Source organism: Lissotriton helveticus, chromosome 7 (assembly GCF_964261635.1).
Source record: "Lissotriton helveticus chromosome 7, aLisHel1.1, whole genome shotgun sequence".
In the NCBI taxonomy this organism is placed as follows: domain Eukaryota; kingdom Metazoa; phylum Chordata; class Amphibia; order Caudata; family Salamandridae; genus Lissotriton; species Lissotriton helveticus.
The window spans coordinates 1,161,321,008-1,161,346,538 of NC_136068.1; the positions used below are offsets into that span (position 1 = coordinate 1,161,321,008).

The 25,531-nt window shown below is 45.9% G+C and overlaps 1 protein-coding gene across 6 annotated transcripts in view; it reads right to left on the reverse strand.

Moving 5' to 3' along the window:
• AMZ2 (archaelysin family metallopeptidase 2) overlaps nt 1-25,531 on the reverse strand; it is a 670,313-nt gene that overhangs the window by 485,540 nt on the left and 159,242 nt on the right. For all 6 annotated transcript variants that reach the window (XM_078654298.1, XM_078654302.1, XM_078654303.1 and 3 more), the window contains one exon: nt 19,112-19,394. In XM_078654298.1, the coding sequence (XP_078510424.1) occupies nt 19,112-19,394 (283 nt within the window). The remainder of the gene's footprint in view (nt 1-19,111; nt 19,395-25,531) is intronic.

The window sequence follows — 25,531 nt, forward strand, 5'->3', positions numbered from 1 at the left end:
ATCACAACGAATGGTAAGTTTATAACAGAAGCCAAACATTTAAGATCAGCTTAATTTCTTGTTTTCAGTGGATGAGCAAGTATCCTTTATGCTTGGAGAGCAAGGTGAACCAGTGCTTGACTACATATGCTGGAGGTACTTAAGTGTTTGCTCGATAAAGCATTGTTTTAGTTTGAGGACATAGGCGAGTTTCGACATGGATAATTGACTGTGGCTCCACATTGGGTGGGGCAGGACCTGAGTACTTGCGCTGTACTGATGATACGTCTTAAAGGACGTGGAGCCATTCTCTTTTTTAAACTGTTTGTCCTTGATACAGTTGTTACTAAGCTGCTTTTGCCAGGATCTAACAATGGATATTTATAGGGTTCTCGTACTCCAGTAAGACGCCCTATTTTAGGATGAGGTGCCCTCTTGCTGGTAAAATCATTTGTTGTCAAGTGAGTCAGGTAAAAAAGCGATCCATAAGTTGGTTTCTAGATCTCTACATTTACTTTTTCCATCAGCTTTGCTGATTCTATCCTTCAATGAACAAATAGCCATTCATTCAAAGATGTTTAAAATAGTTATATTGTATTTCCGCGCAGGAGTATTTTAGAATGCATTAAAGCCACTGAAAAAGTGTTGTTTAAGTTGAGGAAAAATAACTAATTTCACAAAAGAGGTACTTGAATATTGTGGGAATTTCGATTCAGTCAGTGATTTTAGATTTTAAAAACTCGTTTTGTGATCAATAATGTTACATGTTTGAAGGATAAAGGTACAATTTTCTGGATGAGGCACAGTGTTGTACGTGTTCAACATTTAAGATGGACAGACATGAAAATATGTACATAAATGAAAAGATGTACAGGCATGAAAAAAGTAAGGCACACTGCAACGAAGGTTGGAAGATAACCAGAGCATCATTTCCTGGTCTCCACTCCCATTTCCCTAGCATGCTTTTCCATTGATCCCTAAAAAATTAAAAGTTCTGTAGCGTGTAATTTTCAATGTAAAACAAGCATGGCAAAGTCAGTTGGTTTTAATTGGCTTTAATGTGCTAACACATGCAAGCAAAGACATGCATAAACATTGTGTGCATGCATTTTATACACATTTACTGTATAGAATCTTAAAGTCCGATTTACCAGCTTTACTGAATCTGGGCAAAATTATGAAAGAAAAAATGATTGAATTCAGTGTATAATGCACACAGGAGAAAAAACCTAAATGTGACAAACAGTGTGATGATTGAGTGCACTTTAAGATATAAAATAGTCTCTTTTTAGGTCTTGCCTGAGACAGTACTGTCACGTGTCGATCTTTTGTATTTTTCTCAAAGCATAGGGAGGGCTTAGAGCCTGCTCATTACATACCACTGGGTGGCGTTACTGTCACTCTAATTTCCCTGCTCTTCATTGACCAGTGGGTGCAGTTTTACTTTCTTCTTCATATTTCCATTGTGAGTTTATCCTTCAGATAGAGCATGCCCCAAGTACAGATTGATGGCTTCAGTAGTGTCTTTACGCCTCTTGCAATTGGACTCATGTACTTTTATTCTTTTTTATATTAGTGTTTCTCCGTTGTTACTTGCGTCCATCTTGGCCTTCTCACTCCCTTCCACGGTCTGCTGTTTCCATGTTGTTCTCTCAGCTTGTGTGCTTCACCTCCCTGAAATGCCCCCGCTTCCAACCCATGCTCTGTGTTGTTCTCTTCCTTCGTGTGCTCAGAACCCCCATGCTATTACTTACTTGAAAATTGACCACACCCACTGCCCCAAAGCTCCGCCCAACCCACATATTTAGCATAATTTAATTCCGCCTACTTATCATACTGCTGATTATAGGGTCAACTCAATAAATAAAGAATTGTAGTGAATTGAGATGGGAATTTCAAATTTAAGGCCAAAGTAGCCGATTTGGAAAAATTCTCCTATTCAGCTGTATCCGATATTTTTTCCAAATTGGCTACTTTTGCCAAAAGTTTGAAATTCCCATTGGAATTCATTTGTTAGGGGTGGCAATGGAATTGCCGGGACTGTCTCAGGATAGTGAATTTCCCAGGACAGTCTCCCACTTGCCGGGACTGTCCTGGAAAAAACGGGACAGTTGGCAGCCTTAATGGCTGGTATTTGGGGGAGTGGCCTGCACTCTCTACTTAAGCTGTGACACAACTATCTCAGGCCATATACTAGGACACAGCTGCAGACAGAAGAGGTACAGTGTAGGGAAAGAGGTGAAGCATGTATCTCACCCAGGCACGCATATACACGGTGTGCACGAGCCACTACATGGCATGAAAATCGTGTTTAGTGCCGCAGCAGGAATTCGATTCAAGACATCCCTTCTCTCCAGTTGTGTTGGATTCGTATTATTTAAATAGCGCTTATTGCCCCATTGCAGAGCGCTGAACTGCTTTCTCTGATGGATAGGCTGTAGTCATATTTGAATGTTGATGGTATACCTCATCTGTGGATGTTCTATACTTAAACAGTTTATGGTTACTTTTTGGTGGAAAGGTGAGAGCACTGGACCAGCTGTGCTTCTATAAAAAAAATGTATTCTTGAAGGGAAAGTGGATTAGCATCATCTTCTTGTTTGACCCTAAAACTAAGGGCCCGGTTCAAAGTCCTCATGAAAAGCTCAACTGCCCAGCTTCCTTGGGGCCCTTGCGGCGTCACTTTCCGGTGTCATATTGCCAGGGAAACAAGATACTGTTGGAACTCCTGCCCCTGAAACGGGGTCCATTGTCCCTTTTCAACTCCTCTGGCAGACCAAACAGAGCAAATACTTTCTTCAACATTGGTTTGACTCTGGAAACCACAGTGGACTGCACCAACTCTACCATGGGGAACTTTGAATGGGAGTGAATGAGCATGGCTGTAAGGCTGCAGTACGGGAAACTCCCAGAGTCCATGCCCGCCTTTGACTATGGCCTCAGGCTTGGCTCTTCTGTGATCACAGGGGCCAGCGGTGGGTATCGAATAGTTATTGCACAGGAATGGCAGTTGCACACCTAGAAGAGAAGATGCGCAACTATTCGGTACCTTGAGAGTCCATCCTGGGGAACCACACCTTTGCCTTCAACAGTGCCTTTGTCTTGACCACACCCTGGTGTCCTCGGTGTGCTAGGTCAATCACGGGGGCCCAGAGGCTCCTTGACACCCACAATCTGCCGACCACTGAGAAGCAAACCTCCTTTGCTGGTACTTAGCTCATCCTTCACCGGCCAAAGCTGGTTCCTCATGATTTGCTCAGCTTGCATCAGCCTTTTGGCTCCAAAGAGGAAGTGTTTCCATTGTTTCCTGGAAAGCATCTCGTTGATCTTTCTAAGGATCTCATTCAGTGCTGTACGTTCATGCATCTCCTGCATGGAAAGAGCTTTTGGGCACGCTTCATGTACTACCATCTGTACAAACTCCTCAGCACCCTCTCCATTGTCTGCTTGATCTCAACCCTCTGGTGTGGATGGGTGCCTGGACAAGTAGTCCACAGTGTCGTTTGCTTGAGGGAGATAGATCACTTTGAAAGAGTACGGCTGGAGCTGTACAGCCCATTGCTCAATCATTGGAGGGGCCAGCCGGTTAGATCCCTCAAACAGAGGGACCAATGGTTTGTGGTTGGGGACCACCCTGAATCGATGCCCACACAGGTACAAGTGGAGGTGGCAACATGCCCACCAGATGGCCATCCCTTCCCGCTCAATTTGAGCGTAGTGGATCTCTCTGTCAGAGAGCGCCCAGCTCATGTAGGTGATGGGGCCCCGTGAGCATTCTGCTTTCTCTTGTAGGAGCACCGCTCCCAACCAAACAGGGCTCGCGTCGATGACAATCAAAATATGCCATTGTGGTGTCATCAAGGAGAACTTGTTTCACCTGTATAAAAGCCTTGTCCGCTTGTGGCCCCCATTCCCATGGGGTGTCTGCTCATGTGAGGATCCTCAGTGGCTCTGATAAGGTGGCCAGGTTGGGGATTAACTGGATGCATTACATTGCCATGCCTATAAAGCTCCCGACTTCTGTTGCATATTGCGGAATGGTCACTTTTTGGATGCCCTCAACCTTCCTCGGGTCCACCCTCAGGCCATCCCTTGGGAGGATGTAGCCAAAGTACTCGATGGAGTTTTGGTTGAACGAGTACTTATTCTGATGCAGTGTCAGTCAACACTCTGTCAGCCACTGCAGCATGGTTCTTAGCCACACATGGTGATCTTCCAGGCTCTCAGAGATAATCAGAATGTCATCACTTATGATGAGCACCCCGACCAGCCCTGAGAGGGTCTCCCCAATGGAGGACACCTCTACAGCTGACAAGATGTGGGTGGAAAACATGGTGATATACCAACTGGAAGGCTCCTCCTCCAGCTGAAACAGCTCGCATTCAAATCGAGCTTTGAAAATCATTTAGCACCATTCCGGTATGCCACAAGGTCACCCATGGTCTGTGTGAAGTGTCACTCCCGCCAAATGGCTTTGTTCAAGAACCTAATAACAACACACAGTCTTATGGCTCCAGGTTGCTTAGGCGTGATGACAAACAGGGACAGCAGGGTGTGGGGCTGTGACTTCCTTGATGACCCTTTTTGCTCAGGCCAAAGAGTTCTCTCTCTATCTGCTGCCTCAGGTGACAGAGGCCCCTTCGAAGGAACAGCACCGTCGGTCGAACGGCTTTGTGTTTGCCCTTGTGCCGACCAAGGCTGATAAATAGTTGGGGAAACTCTAGCATCATCTCCACGGCATGTGGTAAGTGCACCTCTTTTGCAAAAAACACCAGTCCTAGGTTTTCCGCAACATGGCGCCACAATAGCGTGCCTGTTTCTCCCTCCATGACGTGGAACCTTCACTCACCACTTCCACAATTCCTTTCAGAGGTAGTGGCTCGGTGTATGCATAACCATAGATTCATGCCTTGTTGGCAGCTAGATAGTGGAGCAGTACGATCTTATCAAACTGCGCTGAGTCCATGAGGTTCACAGATGCCCCAGAGTCTATTAAGGCAGTTATGAAAGTGCCCCCAATCTCCACAGTACACATGGGAGGGTGCTTTTTCTTGTTGCCCTCCTTCCCAGGTAATACCATGAACACATAATCATCTTCTTCATCATCATCTATTGGACCACCTGGAGTGCCACGTCAGGCATATCTTCTCTTCCTTCCTCAAGAGACAGTTGGCACAGAGCTGCAGATGTTCTGCTTGGGTACCCTCTCTGAGTCCCTAGCAGCTCACCTCTACCCACCTTGGCAAATTCATTTTTCCACAGTTGGAGCAGGTTTGCCCTCTCGAAGGGCAGACATTCTGTGTCCAATGCTCCAGTCCACAGCTTCCAAATAGTCTCCCTTGTGGTTTCAACACGCTCGACGGGCAGGTAGGCCCCTGGCATCTCTGGATCGCATCGGCCCTTCCTTCCTTCACCTTAACCAGTTTTGGGGCCCTTCCTGGTGAGGCGCTCCTTCTTAGGGCTACCTCTATATTGTCTGCGTTGTTGTTTAACAGCTCATGTACGTGGACTAGGACTATGATACCATCCACGGAGATGCTTGGCTGCCTCAACATGAGGCATCTGAGCACCGCTGACTGTCAGCCTCGTATTTTCTGGGCACAGATTTCTTTTGGTTGGTCTATGTTCATGCATGTGCTTGTCAAATTTTGGAGCTGCACATAGAAAATGTCAACAAATTCTTCCTCCGCATGCCAGGCTTGGCGTAGTTTGAAACGCTCATATTCATGATTCAGCTGTGGATCAAAATGCCTAATCAAGGCAGCCACAGTTGCATCAAAGTCATTGACTCCCCCTTTGTTAGGCAGGAACTCAAATATGTCATATAGCTCTGTCCCCAAAATGTATCAGCAGAGATCCCCTGCTCCATCGGTTTCACGGGTGGCGAGAAAGTAATGCTGAAGGAACCAGATTCAGGAGCGCCATTTAGGTGCATCTGTTGCTGGGTCAGCAAATTCACTGAATGGTGGTAACACTGCCACCAATGCCTGTGAATATGTGGCTAGAGGCCACGGAGCTGGAGCTGCCTTCTGTTCCGTCTTCGTTGTAGTGCCCAGGAGATGGCACTAGGACCCTGCGAACTCAGGGCTGGGGACAGGGGACACCGGACACCACATCCGGTCAGGAGAGGGTACCAGAGGGCAGATTGGGCTAGGACCTCGGGGCAAGAGGTCGCCGACATGCAGAGCTATGTACGAGATCCTATAATGCAATAAAGGTACCTGTAAGAAGAGCTGGCGTCCTGTGTGCATTCCTGGGGCTAGGAACACGACATCTGGCGACGAGGCGGGATCGGAATCATCCGACGTGGAAAAATCGCGATTTTAACCAGGAGCCCACCCTGGATCGCGTCGTGACCTGAAGGAGGAGTGCAGCAACATTGAATGAGCAGCAGCGACGCGGGAGCCCACCCCGACCGCTGCAAGAGGAAAGGAAAGAAAAAGCGACCCCTCCGGTAAGCGCCGAGCGAAGAGCGCAAAATCCAATTAAAATAGAAAAGCAGCGCGAGCTCTCGCGACCCACGAGAGTCTCGGCGGCCATTTTGGGGTCAGGCGAGAGAGCCAATAGGAACTGCAAACGAGCGCGGTGGCCATTTTGGAGTCAGGCAGCGCCGCAATTGGACGCGAAGTCCCGCGAGAACACGGCGGCCATCTTGAAGACAGGCATATGACCCAATAGGAGCAAAGAACGAGCGCGGCGGCCATTTTGAAGACAGGCGGAGCGCGAAAAAGAGCCAAGAAGACAAATATAAGGGGTAAAGGCACCGAAAATAAAGGAAAGAAGACCACAAAGGGTGGTTAAAGTGAAACCATAAACAAGAGAGACATATATATATATATATACATACAAAGGAAAAACAAAAAACAAAAAAAGGAGAGAAAAGAAAAGCAAAAGGAAAGAAGCAAAAGTAAAGCACAAAAGTGACAAAAAGGCAGAATGACAGAACAAAAACCAAAACCCAGCGCACAATACAGGAGCCCACTACCATTCAGCCTATCAGAACAACAGACTGGAATAAGATGGGAAAAATGGGTGAGACGTTTTGAGAACTATGTCGACGCGACGGATGTCACAGAGGCCAAGAAGAGAGGACTATTCCTCAACCTAGTAGGGGACGAGATAGAGGACTTACTAGTGACACTGCCAAAGGATGAAATCTCCACCTATGATCAGCTAATAAAGTGCCTAACAGCAAAGTTCGATCCGCAAAGGAATGTAGACTTTGAGCGATACAGCTTCATGATCGCCTTCCAGCAAGCAGATGAGTCACTAGATGACTTCGCGACAAGGCTGCGCAAATTAGTCACACATTGTGAATTTGACAAGTTCGACAATGAGCAAGCCATAAGACTAAGGATCATTGAGGGCTGTTGCGACATAGAATTCCGGGCAAGAGTGCTGAAGGAACCAATATCGTTGGAAAACATCCTAGCGCTAGGGAGAGCGTAAGCGAGAGCGAATGCCCATGCAAAAGAAATGGAACGAGGCAAAGCAAGAGGCGGAGAACAGATACAACGAATGACAAACAATCGCTCAGGAAACTGGAGGAAAGACAGAAATGACCAGGCCACAAAGAAGCAGCCAGAGGGAACATGCTACAAATGTGGACTAGAATTCCCACACAGAGGACAATGCCCAGCGTTTGGCCAGACCTGCAGAAAATGCAACGGAAGAAACCACTACGCCAGTGTATGCCAAGGGACGCAATTCAGAAACGACAGAGGAAGACCAGGAAGAACGCGAATGCCAATGAGCAGACACATCAGGCACGTAGAAGCGGGAGTGAGAAACTCATCCGCAGAATCAGGAGAGGACAGCGAAGAAGGGACAGCAGAACGGCTGTACCTCATGACGGACGTCACTGTGGAGTCCGAAGGAGAAGAAGATGAAAGCGCAGAAATAATATGCCTGGTAGACAAAAAGAAAAGAAAAAAGACGGAATCAGTGACCATCAACGTGGGGCCACATGAAACAAAGTTTGTTTTGGACAGTGGGGCGACGTGCAACATCATGTGCGTCTCTGAGTATGAAAGAATGAAAGTCAAGCCGACCCTCAAGCCATCGCGCGTGGAAGTCTTCACGTGGGGATCGAGGAGACCAGTAACAAACATTGGAAATTCAAAGAAGAATTACAGTACAAGGGTCAGAGACTGACAGAGGAAATACATGTGCTAAAAGGGGACATCCCAGCTCCGTGTTTGTTAAGTAATGTCACAGCTCAGATCATGGGGCTAATGGAGATGACATACAACATGTCAGACAAGGAAAGCATCCTGAAAGAATACCCCAAGTTGCTACATGGACTAGGAAAGCTAAAAGGACGACAGATAACGTTGCACATTGATGAGACAATCAGACCAGTAGCACAGCACCACCGAAGGGTGCCCATACACTTGCAGCCGCAAGTTGCAGAGGAGCTAGAAGCACTGTTGAAAGAAGACATAATAGAGCCAGCGGAAGGGACACACCGTGGGTGTCACCCATAGTGGCGGTCCCAAAGAAAGACAAGTCACAAATAAGAATATGTGTGGATATGAGGGTCCCAAACAAGGCAATAGAGCGAGAACGACATCCCGGCCCCCACCTGGACGACATGATTAGCTGTCTCACAGGCACCAGGCGGTTCTCAAAGCTGGACTTATGCAAAGGGTACCACCAGCTTGAACTAGACCCTCAGTCGCGATACATCACAATGTTTTCCACTCAGTTAGGCCTGTTCCAGTACAAGCGTTTGAGTTTCGGAATCTCATCAGCTGCAGAGATTTTTCAAGAGACAATAAGACAAATAATAAGACCAGTAAAGAACAGCCTGAACTATAGTGACGATATCCTGGTGTTCGGCAAGTCAGACGAAGAGCACGACAAAGCTCTAAGAGACGTGTTTTCGCAGCTGGAAGAAGCAGGCCTGACACTTAACGAAGAAAAATGTGAACTGGGGCGAAGTGAATTGGTGTTTTTCGGCCACATTTTCTCCAAGAGAGGGATGCGGCCGGACCACAGCAAAGTGGAGACGCTGGAGAAGGCGAAGAAACCCACAGATGTAGCGGAAGTGAGATCATTCCTGGGGCTCGCAAGCTACTGCGCGCGATACATCAAAGACTTTGCCACGGTAAGCGCGCCTCTAAGAGAGCTCACAAAACAGGGACAGACGTTCATGTGGACCAAAGAGTGCGATAAAGGATTCGAGGAAATAAGAAAGGCAGTGACGGCGGTAGACCATCTGGCCTATTTCGATCCAAAACTGTGCACAGAACTAACGGTGGACCCAAGTCCGGTAGGACTCGGAGAAATATTGGCACAGCATCAGCCAGGGAAAGACTCCCCAAGGCACATAGTAGCATATGGAAGCAAAAGCCTGTCCGACGTCGAAAAGGCATACTCTCAACCAGAGAAGGAGAGCTTGGCAGTAGTATGGGCCTGCGAACATTACCACATGTTTGTATATGGAAAGCCGTTCACAATCATCACGGACCACCAGGCATTGATCACAATATATGGCAATCCAAGCGCGAAAATACCGCCAAGAATACAAAGGTGGGGGATCAGGCTCATGGATTACAACTTCAAGATCATTCACAAGCCAGGAAAGGAGCAAAACCCAGCAGACTATGTGTCGCGACATCCCCTACCTCAAAACTCAAAATCAACAACAATGGCGGAAGAGTATCTAAACTTCGCACTGAAGCTAAGCACGCCTGAAACAATTACATTAGAAGAACTAGAACATGAAACGAGACAAGACAGCACCATGCAAGAGACCATGAAGATCAACAAAATGCAGAGGTGGAGACACGTAAATGGCAATACCAGCGTGGCAAGAGGAGTAGACAAAGATGAACTACTAGTGTTCAAAAGAGTCAACGAAGAACTATCAGAGTGCGAAAACGGAATAATAATGAGAGGCACTCGGATAGTAATGCCCCGCACGCTGAGAAGGAGAACAGTAGAACTGGCGCACGAATCACATCGGGGAATGGTGGCCACAAAAAAAATGCTGCGGGAAAAGGTGTGGTTCCCCGGTCTAGACAGTATGGTGGAGGAAGTAGTGACCAAGTGCCACATATGCCAAATAACAGGGTCATCACCAAAACCAGAACCACTTCCAAATGTCCCCGCTACTAGAGGCGGTGTGGACAGAGCTGGCGGCCGATTTCTACGGGCCGTTAGAAACAGGTAGCTACCTGCTGGTCATCATCGATGAGTATTCGAGGTTCCCCATAGTGAGGCCGGTATCATCGACATCAGCAAACGCAACACTGCCAGTGCTAGATGACGTTTTTGCAGCGTGGGGCTCCCCTCAAACTCTGAAAACGGACAATGGCCCACCATTCTCAGGAGAGGAATTCAAGAGATTAATGGCGTACCTCGGAATACATCACAGACGGATAACACCGTTGTGGCCACAAGCAAATGGGATGGCGGAGCGGTTCATGGGTACCATCAAGAAGGCGGTACAAAGGGCAAAACTGACCCAGATATCAATAGGACAGGCCCTCTGCCAAGTGCTAAGAGACTATCGGAACACCCCACACAGTTCCACGGGACGGTGCCCCGCTGAGTTGGTGTTAGGGCGAGTGAGCAGAACAAGACTGCCACAAGTCAAAGAAGGGGAGAAGGAAGAACACAAGGACATTGCCACAAGAGACAAAGAACAGAAAGCCAAAATGAATAAATACGCTGACCAAAGAAGACACGCAACCGGCAGCAAGCTAAAAGAAGGGGACACAGTGCTCGTGAAGCAACGGCAGGTGAGAAAGTCAGACAGTCCTTTCTCAAAAGATCCCATGACAGTGACCAAAGTGAACGGGCCGATGATCACTGCGTCTGCCGGTCAGCACCACATCACAAGAAACAGCTCCCACTTCAAAGAGCTCAAAACAAAAGAAGAAGACAAGACAAAGCAGGAGCTGACAGCTGCCACACCACCGGCGGAACAGCCAACAGACGGAGGAGACCAGCGACCGAGACGGGAGTGCAAAAAGACAAAGAGACTGATCGAAGAGATGTGAAGAGGTCAAGATGCGGGAACAGACAGGCGGGAGGCGGAAACAATCTCTCTCTCTCTCTCTCTCTCTCTCTCTCTCTCTCTCTCTCTCTCTCTCTCTCTCTCTCTCTCTCTCTCTCTCTCTCTCTCTCCCCCCCACCCCCCCCCTCCCTCCATTGGTTGTTGTTCACGACAAAGGGGGAGATGTAGTGCCCAGGAGATGGCACTAGGACCCTGCGAGCTGGGGACAGGGGACACCGGACACCACATCCGGTCAGGGGAGGGTACCAGAGGGCAGATTGGGCTAGGACCTCGGGGCAAGAGGTCGCCGACATGCAGAGCTATGTACGAGATGCTATAATGCAATAAAGGTACCTGTAAGAAGAGCTGGCGTCCTGTGTGCATTCCTGGGGCTAGGAACACGACATTCGTGATGGGCACAGGTGGCATATGGACGTGACTCTCGCCCCCTCCAAGGCACTGTGGACCTGTACCTTGGCCTTACTGCTACTAGAATGGGTTAACTCGGTGGTGCAATCGCATGCACAGTCTCACATTCTGTGGGTGACTCCTGGGCTATAAATACTTGTTCTGGTGTTACACTAATTATCCTAATACGTAATACCCAGTACTGTTTTTTATTTTTCTCAAATAATTTTTATTGGGTTTTCCAAAACGAGAACAATAGTGAAAATGAAAGACACAACAAGATGACATGAAATAAATGAAGTTACAGCTGAAATGACAAATGAAAATTACAACTGAATTGACAAATGAAATTACGAATAAAATTAAAGTAAAAGATGTTCCTTGTTATAGACACGCTTACGCTATCTAATCATATAAGCCGCATGATAGACATACATTTTGTGTGATGCATCCTCTCATTTGTTCCATCACTCATAAGGTCTTCAATATGATACTAAAGATGTAACAACGTCGGGATATGAGAGAAAATTTGATGATTTGGTAATCTAGGTAGACAAAGATTTTGCACAGGACATTACTGCAACTTGATGTGCACAGTACCGTCATGTCGTTTCACATACATGAGTCCATGCATATCCTACTCCAGGGCTGTCCCAGCTTTACCATTAGACCTCATGTGTGACACATCCAAACACGTGGGACGCCCTTCACTCCCGCAGGGCCACTTTGTTCGCCGACCACCTTTTATCGCCAGCACTCCGATGACTGTATGCGTTGCTGGGTGAGCGGCAGCATGGTGGCGCTGCAGGCACTTGCAATCTCTGCAGCGGGCCTCGCTGCACATGCGGAGAACCATTAATGCAGCCAAAGACGGGCACACCGTACCGGTCAGCAGCAGGTGAGGGCAGGGCAAGTCTCCACTCCCCTTACAGGAGAGTGCACATTCAGCAGGCTAGCTGGCGGATAACAACATAGCTCCCTCGCTGCCAAGTCACCTCATGGTTGCACTCCACCCAGTTCGAGTCCAGGCAGCAGCTGGGTAACGGGTGTTCCCGCACGCGAGTAAAGCCAACAATTGTCATTGCCAGGGTCGTGTGCGAGGCCTGGTGAATGATGCTCTGCCCTCTGCGCAGGCGATACAATGTAAAGGAATACACACGCGCTCTAAATCTGCTTTACGGCTGTGGCCACAAGCGACCACTAGCCCCTTTATTTTTAGCTTTCACGCCAAGCCTGGCCCTCAAGGTGCAGGTTGCAACATAACAGAATAGAGGCCTGGTGGCACTCTACACTGTGACCCCCTCCCCTATGCTTTTTTACTGTTTTATATTGGACAAACGGGACGCAAAGGCATTGCAGTGCCTTTCACAAAAAACAGTTACATTGCTATCGGTCACATTCATTTTTTAGGCACGTGGGGAGTGATTTGCCCAGAATCACAAGATGTTGCGTCAACGCTGAGACTCAAACTTTGTTTCACAGTTCCAAAGACAGGGCTCTGGCTGTAACAGCACATCATTCCTTTTCCTCTTCTTTCCTCTGGAGACCCCACTCGTTGCGCCATGTCTGACAATCAGGAGAGCTGGATTCTCACATGGCGCAGAAAAGTGTATGTAAGGTGGGAGAGATAAAACCATGGTCACTGCTTGAGTCAAGTAATTAAAACTGTACTTTTAACTACTGTCACTGCATGAAGCTATAAGACTTGGGGTGACATTGCTGTCATATGCAAAGGCAATTTTTATTAGCCATGTTGTACAGCAGCACGTCTGCTGTGGAGCTTGGCTGAAATTAAAGAACAAAGTGCTGTGATGCAGTTAGTGCCGACTGCATCACAGTGCTTTTTTTTCCTTGACTTTTAGCAATGTTGCCGTACAGCGTTGCTAAACAAAACATTGTCAAAGCCAATGGCTCTTATATAGGTGAGACATATTTGCTTTGCCAATGCTTGTTTTCCATTGGAAGCACTTCCTATCAAGCTGAATGATACACCAAACAGCCAACAGTATGAGTTGAAAGATAAATACTCCTCTGGGTGGCTGTGTATATTTTAAAGGATTTGTAACAATGGATCAGCAGACAGCTGCACTGTCAAGGCAGACCTGAAAAAAAAACTTTAATCAGAATTTCTTCATGGGGAAGTGATCAGCGCACTGCATGCATCAGAGAACCTCCTACTAAGGCATATAAGCAAAAAAATACCCCAAGCTTACAAAAAAATAAAACTTTGTATGTGCCTAGGCAGAAAATAATTCACAAACAACTGGTTTTCATTGGAGAATCCAGTATGCTGCAAATGTATCAATCCATCATGCACACAAGATATAGAGGAATCACTTAACTGTTGCACGTTACTAGATAGAGGAACAAAGTAACTGATTTGGCACTGTTTAACAGTTCCTGGTGGTGAAATTGAGCTGTTGTGTTGAAATAAATGCTATGGAGTTACCAGAATGGATTGTTGATCCCTGTTGTGGATGTGTTTGATGTTATAGCAGACTTTGAGTGGAATCAAAGTGAGCATTGAGCAAGTATGATACAGACTCGTTTGGAAGGAGCAAACACGTCTTAAACGGGTGTCCCGCTGAGAAAAATGCAGGCACAAATGTGTAATATAATTTAAAAAAATTATTGATTACAGATTTTTTCGTTAAAAATAATCGGAACATTTCCTAAATGGAAGAAATTATGTACATCTTAATGATTACTTTTTCCATAAATAGCTGCTAAATTTCAGCCTTATTCAAGTTAAACCACATTTTTTGGCTTTACAATTTGTACGACAAAATACAAACAACTATTGGCAAAGTCAATAGGTCTTCACCATGGCAATTTTATACATGCCACATTCTGGTGCAGTATGCTGTGTGCGTATAGCGAGATGAATTTACCAATATGATTATCCGGGCAGTGTAATGAGAGCCCTTTTTAAACAGCATTTAGATATGAGGCATGTATAAAATTGTAAGAAAGCCAGAGGTAGTACAGAGACGCAGTCTACCTGATGTCAGACAGAATAAACATTTTATATGTTACTTCTAAACAGTTTACAGGTATAGAGATCGATGTATGCAATGGGTGTTAGATGATAAACCTGGGGTAATCTCGGACATTTTGCCTTCAGGACAGTTGGTATTGTAGAATGGGGGTGTGAGTAAATAGCCTGAAATAGAGACCAATTAATATGTGGCTCCACATTTTCCATACTTTGTAGTTCTCCATTCTATCTCACTGTTTACAGAGCGGGGCCTCCATATCCTGAGCACGGTCCAGGTGAGGTGAGGTCCAGTCCCCGGTCAAGCTGGGTGAGCATATTTAAGTTTCTTATATTAATGTTCTTATCAGAAAGAACTCCACATAGCAACAGAGACTCATTATTGGTAATTTCATGTTTTGTAGATGCCAATTGCATTCCTTGACGTGGAGGATTATGTTTATATACATTCACGTCACTACACTGATGTATCACAGCAAGTATTTTGCATGATTAATTTTCATTAAGGTTTTGATCGATAGATGCAGTAGCAAAGGGTATATAGCAGAGGCTCTGCAGAAAGCCTAGGGACAGTTGGCCCATTTGGCTGAAACATGTTGGCCCATTTTTGCAGTTATTTGATCATACTGCGCCTTGCACTGTTCTGTTTTTAGTTAGGGGGTAATGTCCGCACATCGAGTAAAGTTTGTTAATTTGGGGCACACCACCCTATTTTAGGCGGGGGCTGCACAAGCAACACAGGCATGATGTGAAGCGTCAGTGTCTAGCGTCTGTGACTGGTGATCATACCGGCATGGTCAGTCACACACTGGCCAGTGCGATGGTGCAGTGGGCCGAGCACCTGCGGCTGAGATCTGTGCCTAACTTGCAGACTAGTGCTTTTGATTTCCACAGGACCAACTCAGCCTTTCAATCTCCCAAGGTCGATAAAAACGATAACCTCTTTTAGCAATAGCTATGACTTTAGAACTAAGGCATGATAAAAGTGTTGAAGTCTGTGCCTTAAGAACGGTAAGCATAGCGTCCAATGGGGTAGGTGTTCCTGCATGATAGATCAATAATGGAATATGGAAATGTCACGCCCCCATCTTACAGTGAGCTGTGATTTCGACAGAAACACTAGGTACGCAAAAGCACGAGGACGGAAACATCCCGAATGAGCCAAGAGGCCCCGGGCTCGGCCAACAGGAAGTGAGGGAACATCTGGACACTTCCGAGGCAGATGAGATGGTATCGGTCCCGGATGAGTGTTGGAAGGCGCGAAAGGAGGGCCTTCTAGGGACTTCTGGAGCCAGCAATCAAAGGCGGTGCATCATGGGAAAATATCTGCCATGGAAAAATGTGTCACGCCATTAAAGCCTCCCTTCGAGACCCCGTCATGGCAGGGGACCCCCTTACACCCGCCGTGTGGCCAATAATGTTGAGAATATGGAAGGAGTCCAAAAGGATAGTATAAAAGCATCCATTAAATATAATTAAATACAATTGTTCTGTTTTTAGTTAGGGGGTAATGTCCGCACATCGAGTAATGTTTGTTAATTTGGGGCACACCACCCTATTTTAATTCACCACTCACAGGTTTTTGTTTTGCACTGCTTCAATTTTTTCAGTGATCTAGTATAATATGGTTCACTGTACTTGTTCACAATATATTTGGGTAGGATCCAGCCGAATGCATACAGGTATGGTGTTCTCTATGATCAAGAGGTACACCAGCCCTTAAACTGGATGACCAAATGATAAAACTGATCACCTTGAAGATTTGATGGTTATTCAGATTCTGTTATAGGCAGATTGTCCCTTATATAGATCTTGATTTTTGGTTTTGAGTCCGAGTGTTATGTGCATTCTTTGTACAAATAAGACAACACACCACTAGTGAGAGTGTGCGATAGACCTGCCTGATTTGAGGCATTGTAGACCCCCAGTTCTTCTTTTTTGGTGTTTAGATTGCAGTATTTGGGGATGTGAACCTGGGCTGGTCTTAAAAATATCCCTGTGACCCTTCCTCTCTCTGTTTTGTTACGATAATATTATTATTTTTAGCCATGCAGGACAGCTGTAACACTGTTATACAGCATGGCAACAAATCATTGCCAAAGTTGGCAATGCACATGCTGTACATCATGAACTAAAGGCAATGGCAGACCCAACAATCTCTTGGCGAGACCTTTTGGCTTTCCCAATGCTTGCTTGGTCTCAGCACAACATCCATGTGATTCTGAGCAAATCAGTTAATCTCCCTACACGTGAAAAATAAAAAAATATGCCATTTGGCAAAAAAAACCAACTATCACATAAAGAAAGCAACTGCGTACATGTCCCTGTCTTAGTGAAAATACATTTGGTAGCAGACAACATCTGTTGTCTCAATAAACATTCATTTCACTGCAGAAAAGGACTTCTTTAAAGAGCGTGTGGCATTTTAAAACAATTACAAATCTTAAGAGGTTCAACAAGAATGCCAGTGAAGAACAAAGAAAACAAGTATTGGCATATTCAATAGGTCTCGCCTTTGGGATCTTATAAGTGTTGAGCTGCCGACACCACCGTCCTGGAAGAGTGGCCGCCTGCTAGGTAGAAGAATTGTTCTACGAGAAACATTGATACTGGGCGGGGGCTGCACAAGCAACACAGGCATGATGTGAAGCGTCAGTGTCTAGCGTCTGTGACTGGTGATCATACCGGCATGGTCAGTCACACACTGGCCAGTGCGATGGTGCAGTGGGCCGAGCACCTGCGGCTGAGATCTGTGCCTAACTTGCAGACTAGTGCTTTTGATTTCCACAGGACCAACTCAGCCTTTCAATCTCCCAAGGTCGATAAAAACGATAACCTCTTTTAGCAATAGCTATGACTTTAGAACTAAGGCATGATAAAAGTGTTGAAGTCTGTGCCTTAAGAACGGTAAGCATAGCGTCCAATGGGGTAGGTGTTCCTGCATGATAGATCAATAATGGAATATGGAAATGTCACGCCCCCATCTTACAGTGAGCTGTGATTTCGACAGAAACACTAGGTACGCAAAAGCACGAGGACGGAAACATCCCGAATGAGCCAAGAGGCCCCGGGCTCGGCCAACAGGAAGTGAGGGAACATCTGGACACTTCCGAGGCAGATGAGATGGTATCGGTCCCGGATGAGTGTTGGAAGGCGCGAAAGGAGGGCCTTCTAGGGACTTCTGGAGCCAGCAATCAAAGGCGGTGCATCATGGGAAAATATCTGCCATGGAAAAATGTGTCACGCCATTAAAGCCTCCCTTCGAGACCCCGTCATGGCAGGGGACCCCCTTACACCCGCCGTGTGGCCAATAATGTTGAGAATATGGAAGGAGTCCAAAAGGATAGTATAAAAGCATCCATTAAATATAATTAAATACAATTGTAAAAAAAAAAAAATCACTGTGCACTGAACTGTAAGTAGGACGAGATGTGGAACATGAGATGGTGCTCGTTAGTGAAGAGACCATATCCGTAGAAGGACATTAGTTGTCTCAAGAGGTTAATGTTCTGATGATAAGATGAAAAAAATGAAGTAATCAAGGGTGAAAATTGATGAGCGGGTGCGAAACTGAGGAGGGGGTGGGAAAAATGGGCCAGGAGTTTAGCGAGGTGAAAGGGAACGAAGCGCACAGAAAACAAGTAGGCCTTCACAAGAATAAAAGTTAAGCAAAGGATGATGAAAGGCGCAGCCGCCATAATTACAGACAAGTATAAAAGTTAAGCAAAGCATGATGAAAGGCACAGCCGCCATAATTACAGATAAAGCGCTGCTTGACACAACAAGCCCGGGAGAGGAGCCCGAGCGCTGCAAGACATTTGAAGAATGCAGCTGGCACACTGCGGGCTACTGCTTGCTCCTGAGACCCCTAAGCCATGGGAGTGAAAGTTTTGGGGAAAGGCGGGACATGCACCCGTCTTTGGCCATTTGCGTGCTTTCATTATTGAAAGGCCAATGGGATGTGTGAGAGGAGGCAGACCCACACGGAGAACTCTCGTGGAAGTCTGAAGTGATTTCTAGAGGCCGTCTCCTAGAGCAGCACATGCGTGCTGTGCTAGGCGAGACCTAAAAAGTAGTACTTCAATAACAGCGTAATCCGTGGCAGGACTGCAAGCACGCTGAAGCAATCAGTACTTGATCTACGCTCCAGCAGAAAGAATAGCAAGTTAAACCAGCATGCACTGGCCAATTAGAAGGAAGCAAACAACAGTGACAATAAAGCCAACGAATGTTAAGCAATGGGCGGGCTGCAAGCCCCTTGATGTATAAAATATCACTCTCAAACGAGAGCGGGTGCAGTGCATGCACTGTTGCAGGAGAGACCTAAAAAGAAGACTGTCATCACTGCCCACAACTTAGACACTCAATCTTATCTGGAAGACGTGTTCTCAGTGACTGAACCAGACACACTACCATATGTAAAAGTGAGCAGGACCACGCTGCTATGAACTTCTTTTAACCTCTGGCTGTATAATAGAAACAAAATGGCAAGAGAATAATGCCCAGGTGGGACTTTAATAAGGTGATAGCAAACTCATAAAGTTAGGGTGTTGAAATCTACATTTGCTTGGAAAAATGTGTTACTCAAGGTCTCAGTAGATATTGTTTAAAACAACTGAAGTGTTCAAGACATGTTGTTTATGGAAGCCCAATCTGCTTACAATGAGCACTTTGTTCCTGAAAGAGAATATTTACTAAACAAACTTTTAATTTGAGAAGATTACCAATGGGTTGCACGTAGATGATGCTCTTGTAGGAGCTCGGTGTGCATCGGCAAGGGTCCTCATAAAACTGCTGGAAGTCCTGGGTAGGCTCAGAATGAGAGGGAATCCAGTCAGAATTTGAATGTATGATCACAGGCTTGAAGAGAACACTGTCCAAGCGAAAAGCCTCACTGAGCAGCCGTTTCTCTCCCAGGGTACCCTGCTCGAAGAGCTTTGCAAGGTTACGATCCTTCGATATCAATGCTGTTCTCAAAACATCTTCCTTATGTTGAATGACCTGCATCTGAATAAATAAAAAGTAAAAAAGAAAATAGGACAGAAATACTCCGGTGAGTCTTATGATTAAGGAATAAGCTAACTACGAAATATTAGAAAGGTACAGTAATTAAACATACCATGACAAAAGGGCCAGGGCGTTCTAGTAAGACAATCTGATTTGCAGTGATTGCATTGCCCAGTAGCATTTCAACAATGGGAAACTTAACAGACCTTCATGGTTAAAGGGCCTACCATTTCGTCTGCATTTGCGAAGAAAATTTAAAGCCATCTAAGGATTGTAAACAGGTTTGAGGCTATGGTATTGTTGCACTTCTCTATGGAATAAACACCACTGAAAAAGGTCTCACTCAAAAAGCCACTTTACTTCTACAAGCTGTCTGATCTAGAGACAGATAAATCAACACTTATTGCCACCAGATGCGGAGTTTAATTTTAAAACGGTCTGATAAGATCAGGTATCTCCAACCAGTCGATCGCAAGATAGAAAAGTAGCTTGTAGACTCCTTCAGAGTAGTTCGCAGCCTTGAGTTGATTTTTAAATAAGCGGAGGGTCACATTATATTTTTTAAGTTAGGGGAAAGTTGTGTTCATTTTACATTATCATTATCAGGCTGCAGATAGCAGGGCCTGATAATGAGTACTGCTCAATCAGATTTAGAATCTAGGTTGGGGCACAGATGAAGAACTGTACACGCTGGTATTTGCTCTTAAGTAAAAGTCCTTGTCAACTCAATATTGGAGTGCGAGAACCAAATGATGTCTCTAAATACTTTTAAATGAAGGAAAATTAAAATTAAAAGTTACCTCAATTATTAAGCATAGTCTTCCATTTTATTTTTCTCCCATTTCAAACTCTCCCATTTACAAACAGCACGCCTCTTGCTCCCAGAGGCCAGTAAGCACTGTGCCCCATTTATAACTGAAAAATCCGGCAATTATGTTTAAATGGGAGAAATGTAAAGTGAAGAAAAATATTTCAGTGAAACATTTATTTAAAAGTTCTATATGGTGCAAATATGACCCATAAGAGTATCAGAGCACTTTACAAATGATAAGAAAGAAAACAAGCATTTGCAATGCAATAGGTCTCGAATTAGGAAAGTGTGATGTTTTGGTATTGTAGATAATATGTTTATTTATTTATGTTTTTGTATACACAAAATATAGGAATTAATAGTTTTGTATTTTACAATGCCAATATTTTTAATTTTTCAAATGTGACACCTTTAGCAATTGTAATACAATGTGTTGTTTGCATGTGACTTGTATGTATTGATATTACAAATAACAATGGCTTTTATTTAAATGTATGAATTCAATTTTAAAATAAAAAGTTATTGTAATGTACTATGGTATTTGCTAAAACTTATGTAAATAATTTGGTGGATTTGTATTTGGAGGGTGGAGTTTGATTGTGGTTTTGCTTTTTGAGTTTGTTATTTGATGTTGGATTTGGAGGGTGGAGTGTGTAGTTGTTGGAGGGTGGAGTTAGAGGGTGGAGTGTGTAGTTGTTGGAGGGTGGAGTTAGAGGGTGGAGTTAGAGGGTGGAGTTAGAGGGTGGAGTTAGAGGGTGGAGTTAGAGGGTGGAGTTAGAGGGTGGAGTTAGAGGGTGGAGTTAGAGGGTGGAGTTAGAGGGTGGAGTTAGAGGGTGGAGTTAGAGGATGGAGTTAGAGGGTGGAGTTGGAGGGTGGAGTTGGAGGGTGGAGTTGGAGGGTGGAGTTAGAGGGTGGAGTTAGAGGGTGGAGTTAGAGGGTGGATTTGGAGGGTGGATTTGGAGGGTGGAGTTGGAGGGTGAAGTTGGAGGGTGGAGTTGGAGGGTGGAGTTGGAGGGTGGAGTTGGAGGGTGGATTTGGAGGGTGGATTTGGAGGGTGGATTTAGAGGCTCGATTTGGAGGGTGTATTTGGAGGGTGGAGTTGTAGGGTGGATCTGGAAGGTGGATTTGGATTTGGAGGGTGGAGTTGGAAGGTGGATTTGGAGTTGGAGGGTGGAGTTGGATTTTGAGGGTGGAGTTGGAGGGTGGAGTTTGGGGCTGGAGTTGGAGTTGGAGGGTGGAGTTAGAGGGTGGAGTTAGAGGGTGGATTTGGAGGGTGGTGTTGGAGGGTGGAGTTGGAGGGTGGAGTTGGAGGGTGGAGTTGGAGGGTGGAGTGCTGAGTGTTGCTATTGTGGTGCTGATTAGTTTTGCGTTGTTTCTGAGTTGTGCTGTTGTTTGCTGACTGATGCTGTGTTGTGCTTAGTGATGCTGTGGTAGCGCATAGTGATGTTGTGGTGCCCCTGAGTGATGTTGTGGAGCCCCTGAGTGATATTGTGGTGCCCCTGAGTGATATTGTGGTGCCCCTGAGTGATATTGTGGTGCCCCTGAGTGATTCTGTGTTGGTGCTGAGTGATGCTGTGAGGATGCAGTAGATAGATAGAGTGAGTGCGATAGATAGATAGAGTGAGTGCGATAGATAGAGGGAGGGCGATAGATAGATAGAGGGAGGGTGATAGAGTGAGGGCGATTGATAGATAGAGTGACTGCGATAGATCGAGTGAGTGCGATAGATAGGCAGATAGTGAGGGCGATAGATAGATGGACATATAGAGTGAGGGCGATAGAGCAAGGGCGATAAGATAGATAGAGTGAGGGCGATAGATAGAGTGAGGGAGATAGATAGATAGAGTGAGGGAGATAGATAGAGTGAGGGTGATAGATAGAGTGAGGGTGATAGATAGATAGACTGAGGGCAATAGATAGATAGATAGACTGAGGGTGATAGAGTGAGGGCGATAGACAGATAGAGTGAGGGCAATAGATAGATGGTTGTGTATGTGTGGGGGGTTGTGTATGTGTGGGGGGTTGTGTATGTGTGGGGGGTTGTGTGTGTGGGGGGTTGTGTGTGTGGGGGGGTTGTGTGTGTGGGGGGGTTGTGTGTGTGGGGGGGTTGTGTGTGTGGGGGTTGTGTGTGTGGGGGTTGTGTGTGTGGGGGTTGTGTGTGTGGGGGTTGTGTGTGTGGGGGGGTGTGTGGGGTGTGTGTGGGGTGTGTGTGTGTGTGGGGGGGTGGGGTGTATGTGTGTGGGGTGTGTGTGTGTGTGGGGTTGTGTGTGTGTGGGGGGGGGTGTGTGGGGTGTGTGTGTGGGGTTGTTTGTGTGGGGTTGTGTGTGTGGGGTTGTGTGTGTGGGGTTGTGTGTGTGTGGGGGTGTGTGTGTGGGGTTGTGTGTGTGGGGGGTTGTGTGTGGGGGAATGTGTTTGGGGGGTTGTGTGTGTGGGTGTGTGGGTGTGTGTGTGTGGTGTGTGTGTGTGTGTGTGTATATGGTGTGTGTGTGTGTGTGTGGTGTGTGTGGGGGGTTGTAAGTGGGGCATCACCTTTCCTAGATTGGGCTTGGATAACCTTTGGTAGTTTATCCAGTGTCAGCTCACAACATAGTCTTACATGCAGCACAATCCAACACGATTGTCTTTTTAAACTATTTACAACCTTTACAACCCACAAAAGCCAATAAGCCACCTCTTCACTCACTGTCCTGAACACTTCTGAAAAAGAGACATGAAAATGAAGGTCTCTGCATTTATTCCCGCTCTCCTGCAATCTGGAAAGACGCGTCAAAAGAACAATAGACGGGTAATTACATGTTTCAACAAGATAGAAATCAGACATCACTTTAGCATGAAAGACTTTTATGCAGTCCTTAATTTGTGTCAGTGGTTTCAGGTGGAACTGGTGAGTTCAAAGTACGTGCACTTTAAGTTAAGCAAATTCCGTAGCCGAGGCAGGAAACCATTAAAAGGGGCGCTGTGCTTAAAATATAAAGCGCAGTGTCTGTGCCATGGCTAGAACAACAAAGAAAAAAACATGAGTCAGGAAACTATAAAATAAATTTCAAAAGTGGGCGCTGTGCTAAAATATAAATCGCGGTGCCTGTGCCATGGTGACAACTAAGAACAAGGAATGACGGAAACTGTGCCAGTGCCGCGCGCTTGGCTAAGTGGAGCACTGAAGCGCTTTGAAGCCGCGTCCGTTGGTATCCTGCAGGGCAAGCAGGTTTGAGTGGAGGGCTGAAGCCTTTGAAGCTGCGTCCGTCGGTGTGGTGACAGGCAGGTTTGGGGAGGTATCTTCCTCTGACCTGGCAGTGGTGGAGGGTAGGAGGGGGGCATTGCCATTGCGGGGGCAGGAGAAAGCATTCCTTTGAGTGAGTTCGAAGTACGTGCACTTTAAGTTAAGCTAAATCCGTAGCCGAGGCAGGAAACAATTAAAAGGGGCGCTGTGCTTAAAATATAAAGCGCAGTGTCTGTGCCATGGCTAGAACAAAAACAAGCTGTGAAAAGACACAACCATCACCAAATTTGGAACACAAGACTTCCCGCTGCATTGAACGGGAACAGCAGCTTATGTTTAAACATGAATGAGCCTGGTAACGCGATGCTGTTGACTTTGTGGGGCAGAGGTTACAGACACTGAGCTCGTCAGCTGCCTGTTTGCCAGCCATTTGGAAAGCGTTCACACCTTATTGTAGATTATGCAAGAAGGGTTGGAGATGGATTTAGGTGTGAAAAGGGACTCAAGAATGTCTACTTGTGTTGTAAATGGTGATGCATAGCACGAACGATCACTATCGGGAGCCGCAAATACATTCTCTCACCATAAACATTCAGTGAATTGCCCTTAATTAAAGGCTGGGAAGACTACCACCAAGACGGCACCCAAACATATATATATTTTGTTTCCACTCTAGAAAATTGTGTGCCAGTTTAGTAATACATACAATATCATGATTCAGTTAAAGGTCACCTTACCCTGTGTGCTTATAAAATTGTGCAAACACAACATAGTATAGGTTATAGTTGTGTAAATTGAAAGGTTACCAAAACATGGTATTACAAAAATAGATATTTAGAAAATCTAATCAGCATGTTGCAATGAACATTAAACTGTGGGCGTTCAAAATATAAATGAAAAATAGGGAAACATAATTAGCGTGACACGGTGGTGGAAACAAGTACATCGAAGTTGGTGGATTTAAAAAAAATAAAAGTTCTTGTAGGCGTGTGCATTATAAGTACAATTAAAGGTGATCTTACCCTTTGTGCTCCCCAAAAATATAGCCTAAAGATAACATCATATGCGTTGTGCTTCAAAAGCAGAGTTAAACAATATTACCTATTGTGCCTCAAACACGAACTAAAAGGAGGAAGGGTTGCAGAAAGCAGGCAGCGGTGGTGCCTGCTTCAATGGAGAGCACACAACAGGAGCACGTGAAGTGAATGGTGGGTGGCAAATGGACTCAAAGCGGCCGTTCGCTTTGATGTTCTTGGCTTGCTTTGTGGAAGGGGTAGGGTAATTGGAAGTGTAAACCAGCATGAAAGCCAATGTGGGGGAAAAGCGCGTGCTTGTGTTCACGTGAACTGCAAATTCCGTAGCCTAGGCAGGAAACCATTAAAAGGGGTGCTGTGCTTAAAATATAAAGCGCAGTGTCTGTGCCATGGCTAGGACAACAAAGAAAAAAAACACGAGTCAGGTAACTATAAAATAAATTTCAAAAGTGGGCGCTGTGCTAAAATATAAATCGCGGCGCCTATGCCATGGTGACAACTAAGAACAAGGAATGACGGAAACTGTGCCAGTGCCGCGCGCTTGGCTAAGTGGAGCACTGAAGCGCTTTGAAGCCGCGTCCGTTGGTATCCTGCAGGGCAGGCAGGTTTGAGTGGAGGGCTGAAGCCTTTGAAGCTGCGTCCGTCGGTTTGGTGGCAGGCAGGTTTTGGGGAGGTATCTTCCTCTGACCTGGCAGTGGTGGAGGGTAGGAGAGGGGCATTGGAAAACAAGCTCTCGGCATTGCGGGGGAGGGGGAGAGCATTCCTTTGAGTGAGTTCAAAGTACGTGCACTTTAAATTAAGCTAAATCCGTAAGCCGAGGCAGGAAACCATTAAAAGGGGCGCTGTGCTTAAAATATAAAGCGCAGTGTCTGTACCATGGCTAGAACAAAAACAAGCTGTGAAAAGACACAACCATCACCAGATTTGGAACACAAGGCTTCCCGCTGCATTGAATGGGAACAGCAGCTTATGTTTAAACATGAATGAGCCTGGTAACCCGATGCTGTTGACTTTGTGGGGCAGAGGTTACAGACACTGAGCTCGTCAGCTGCCTGTATGCTAGCCATTTGGA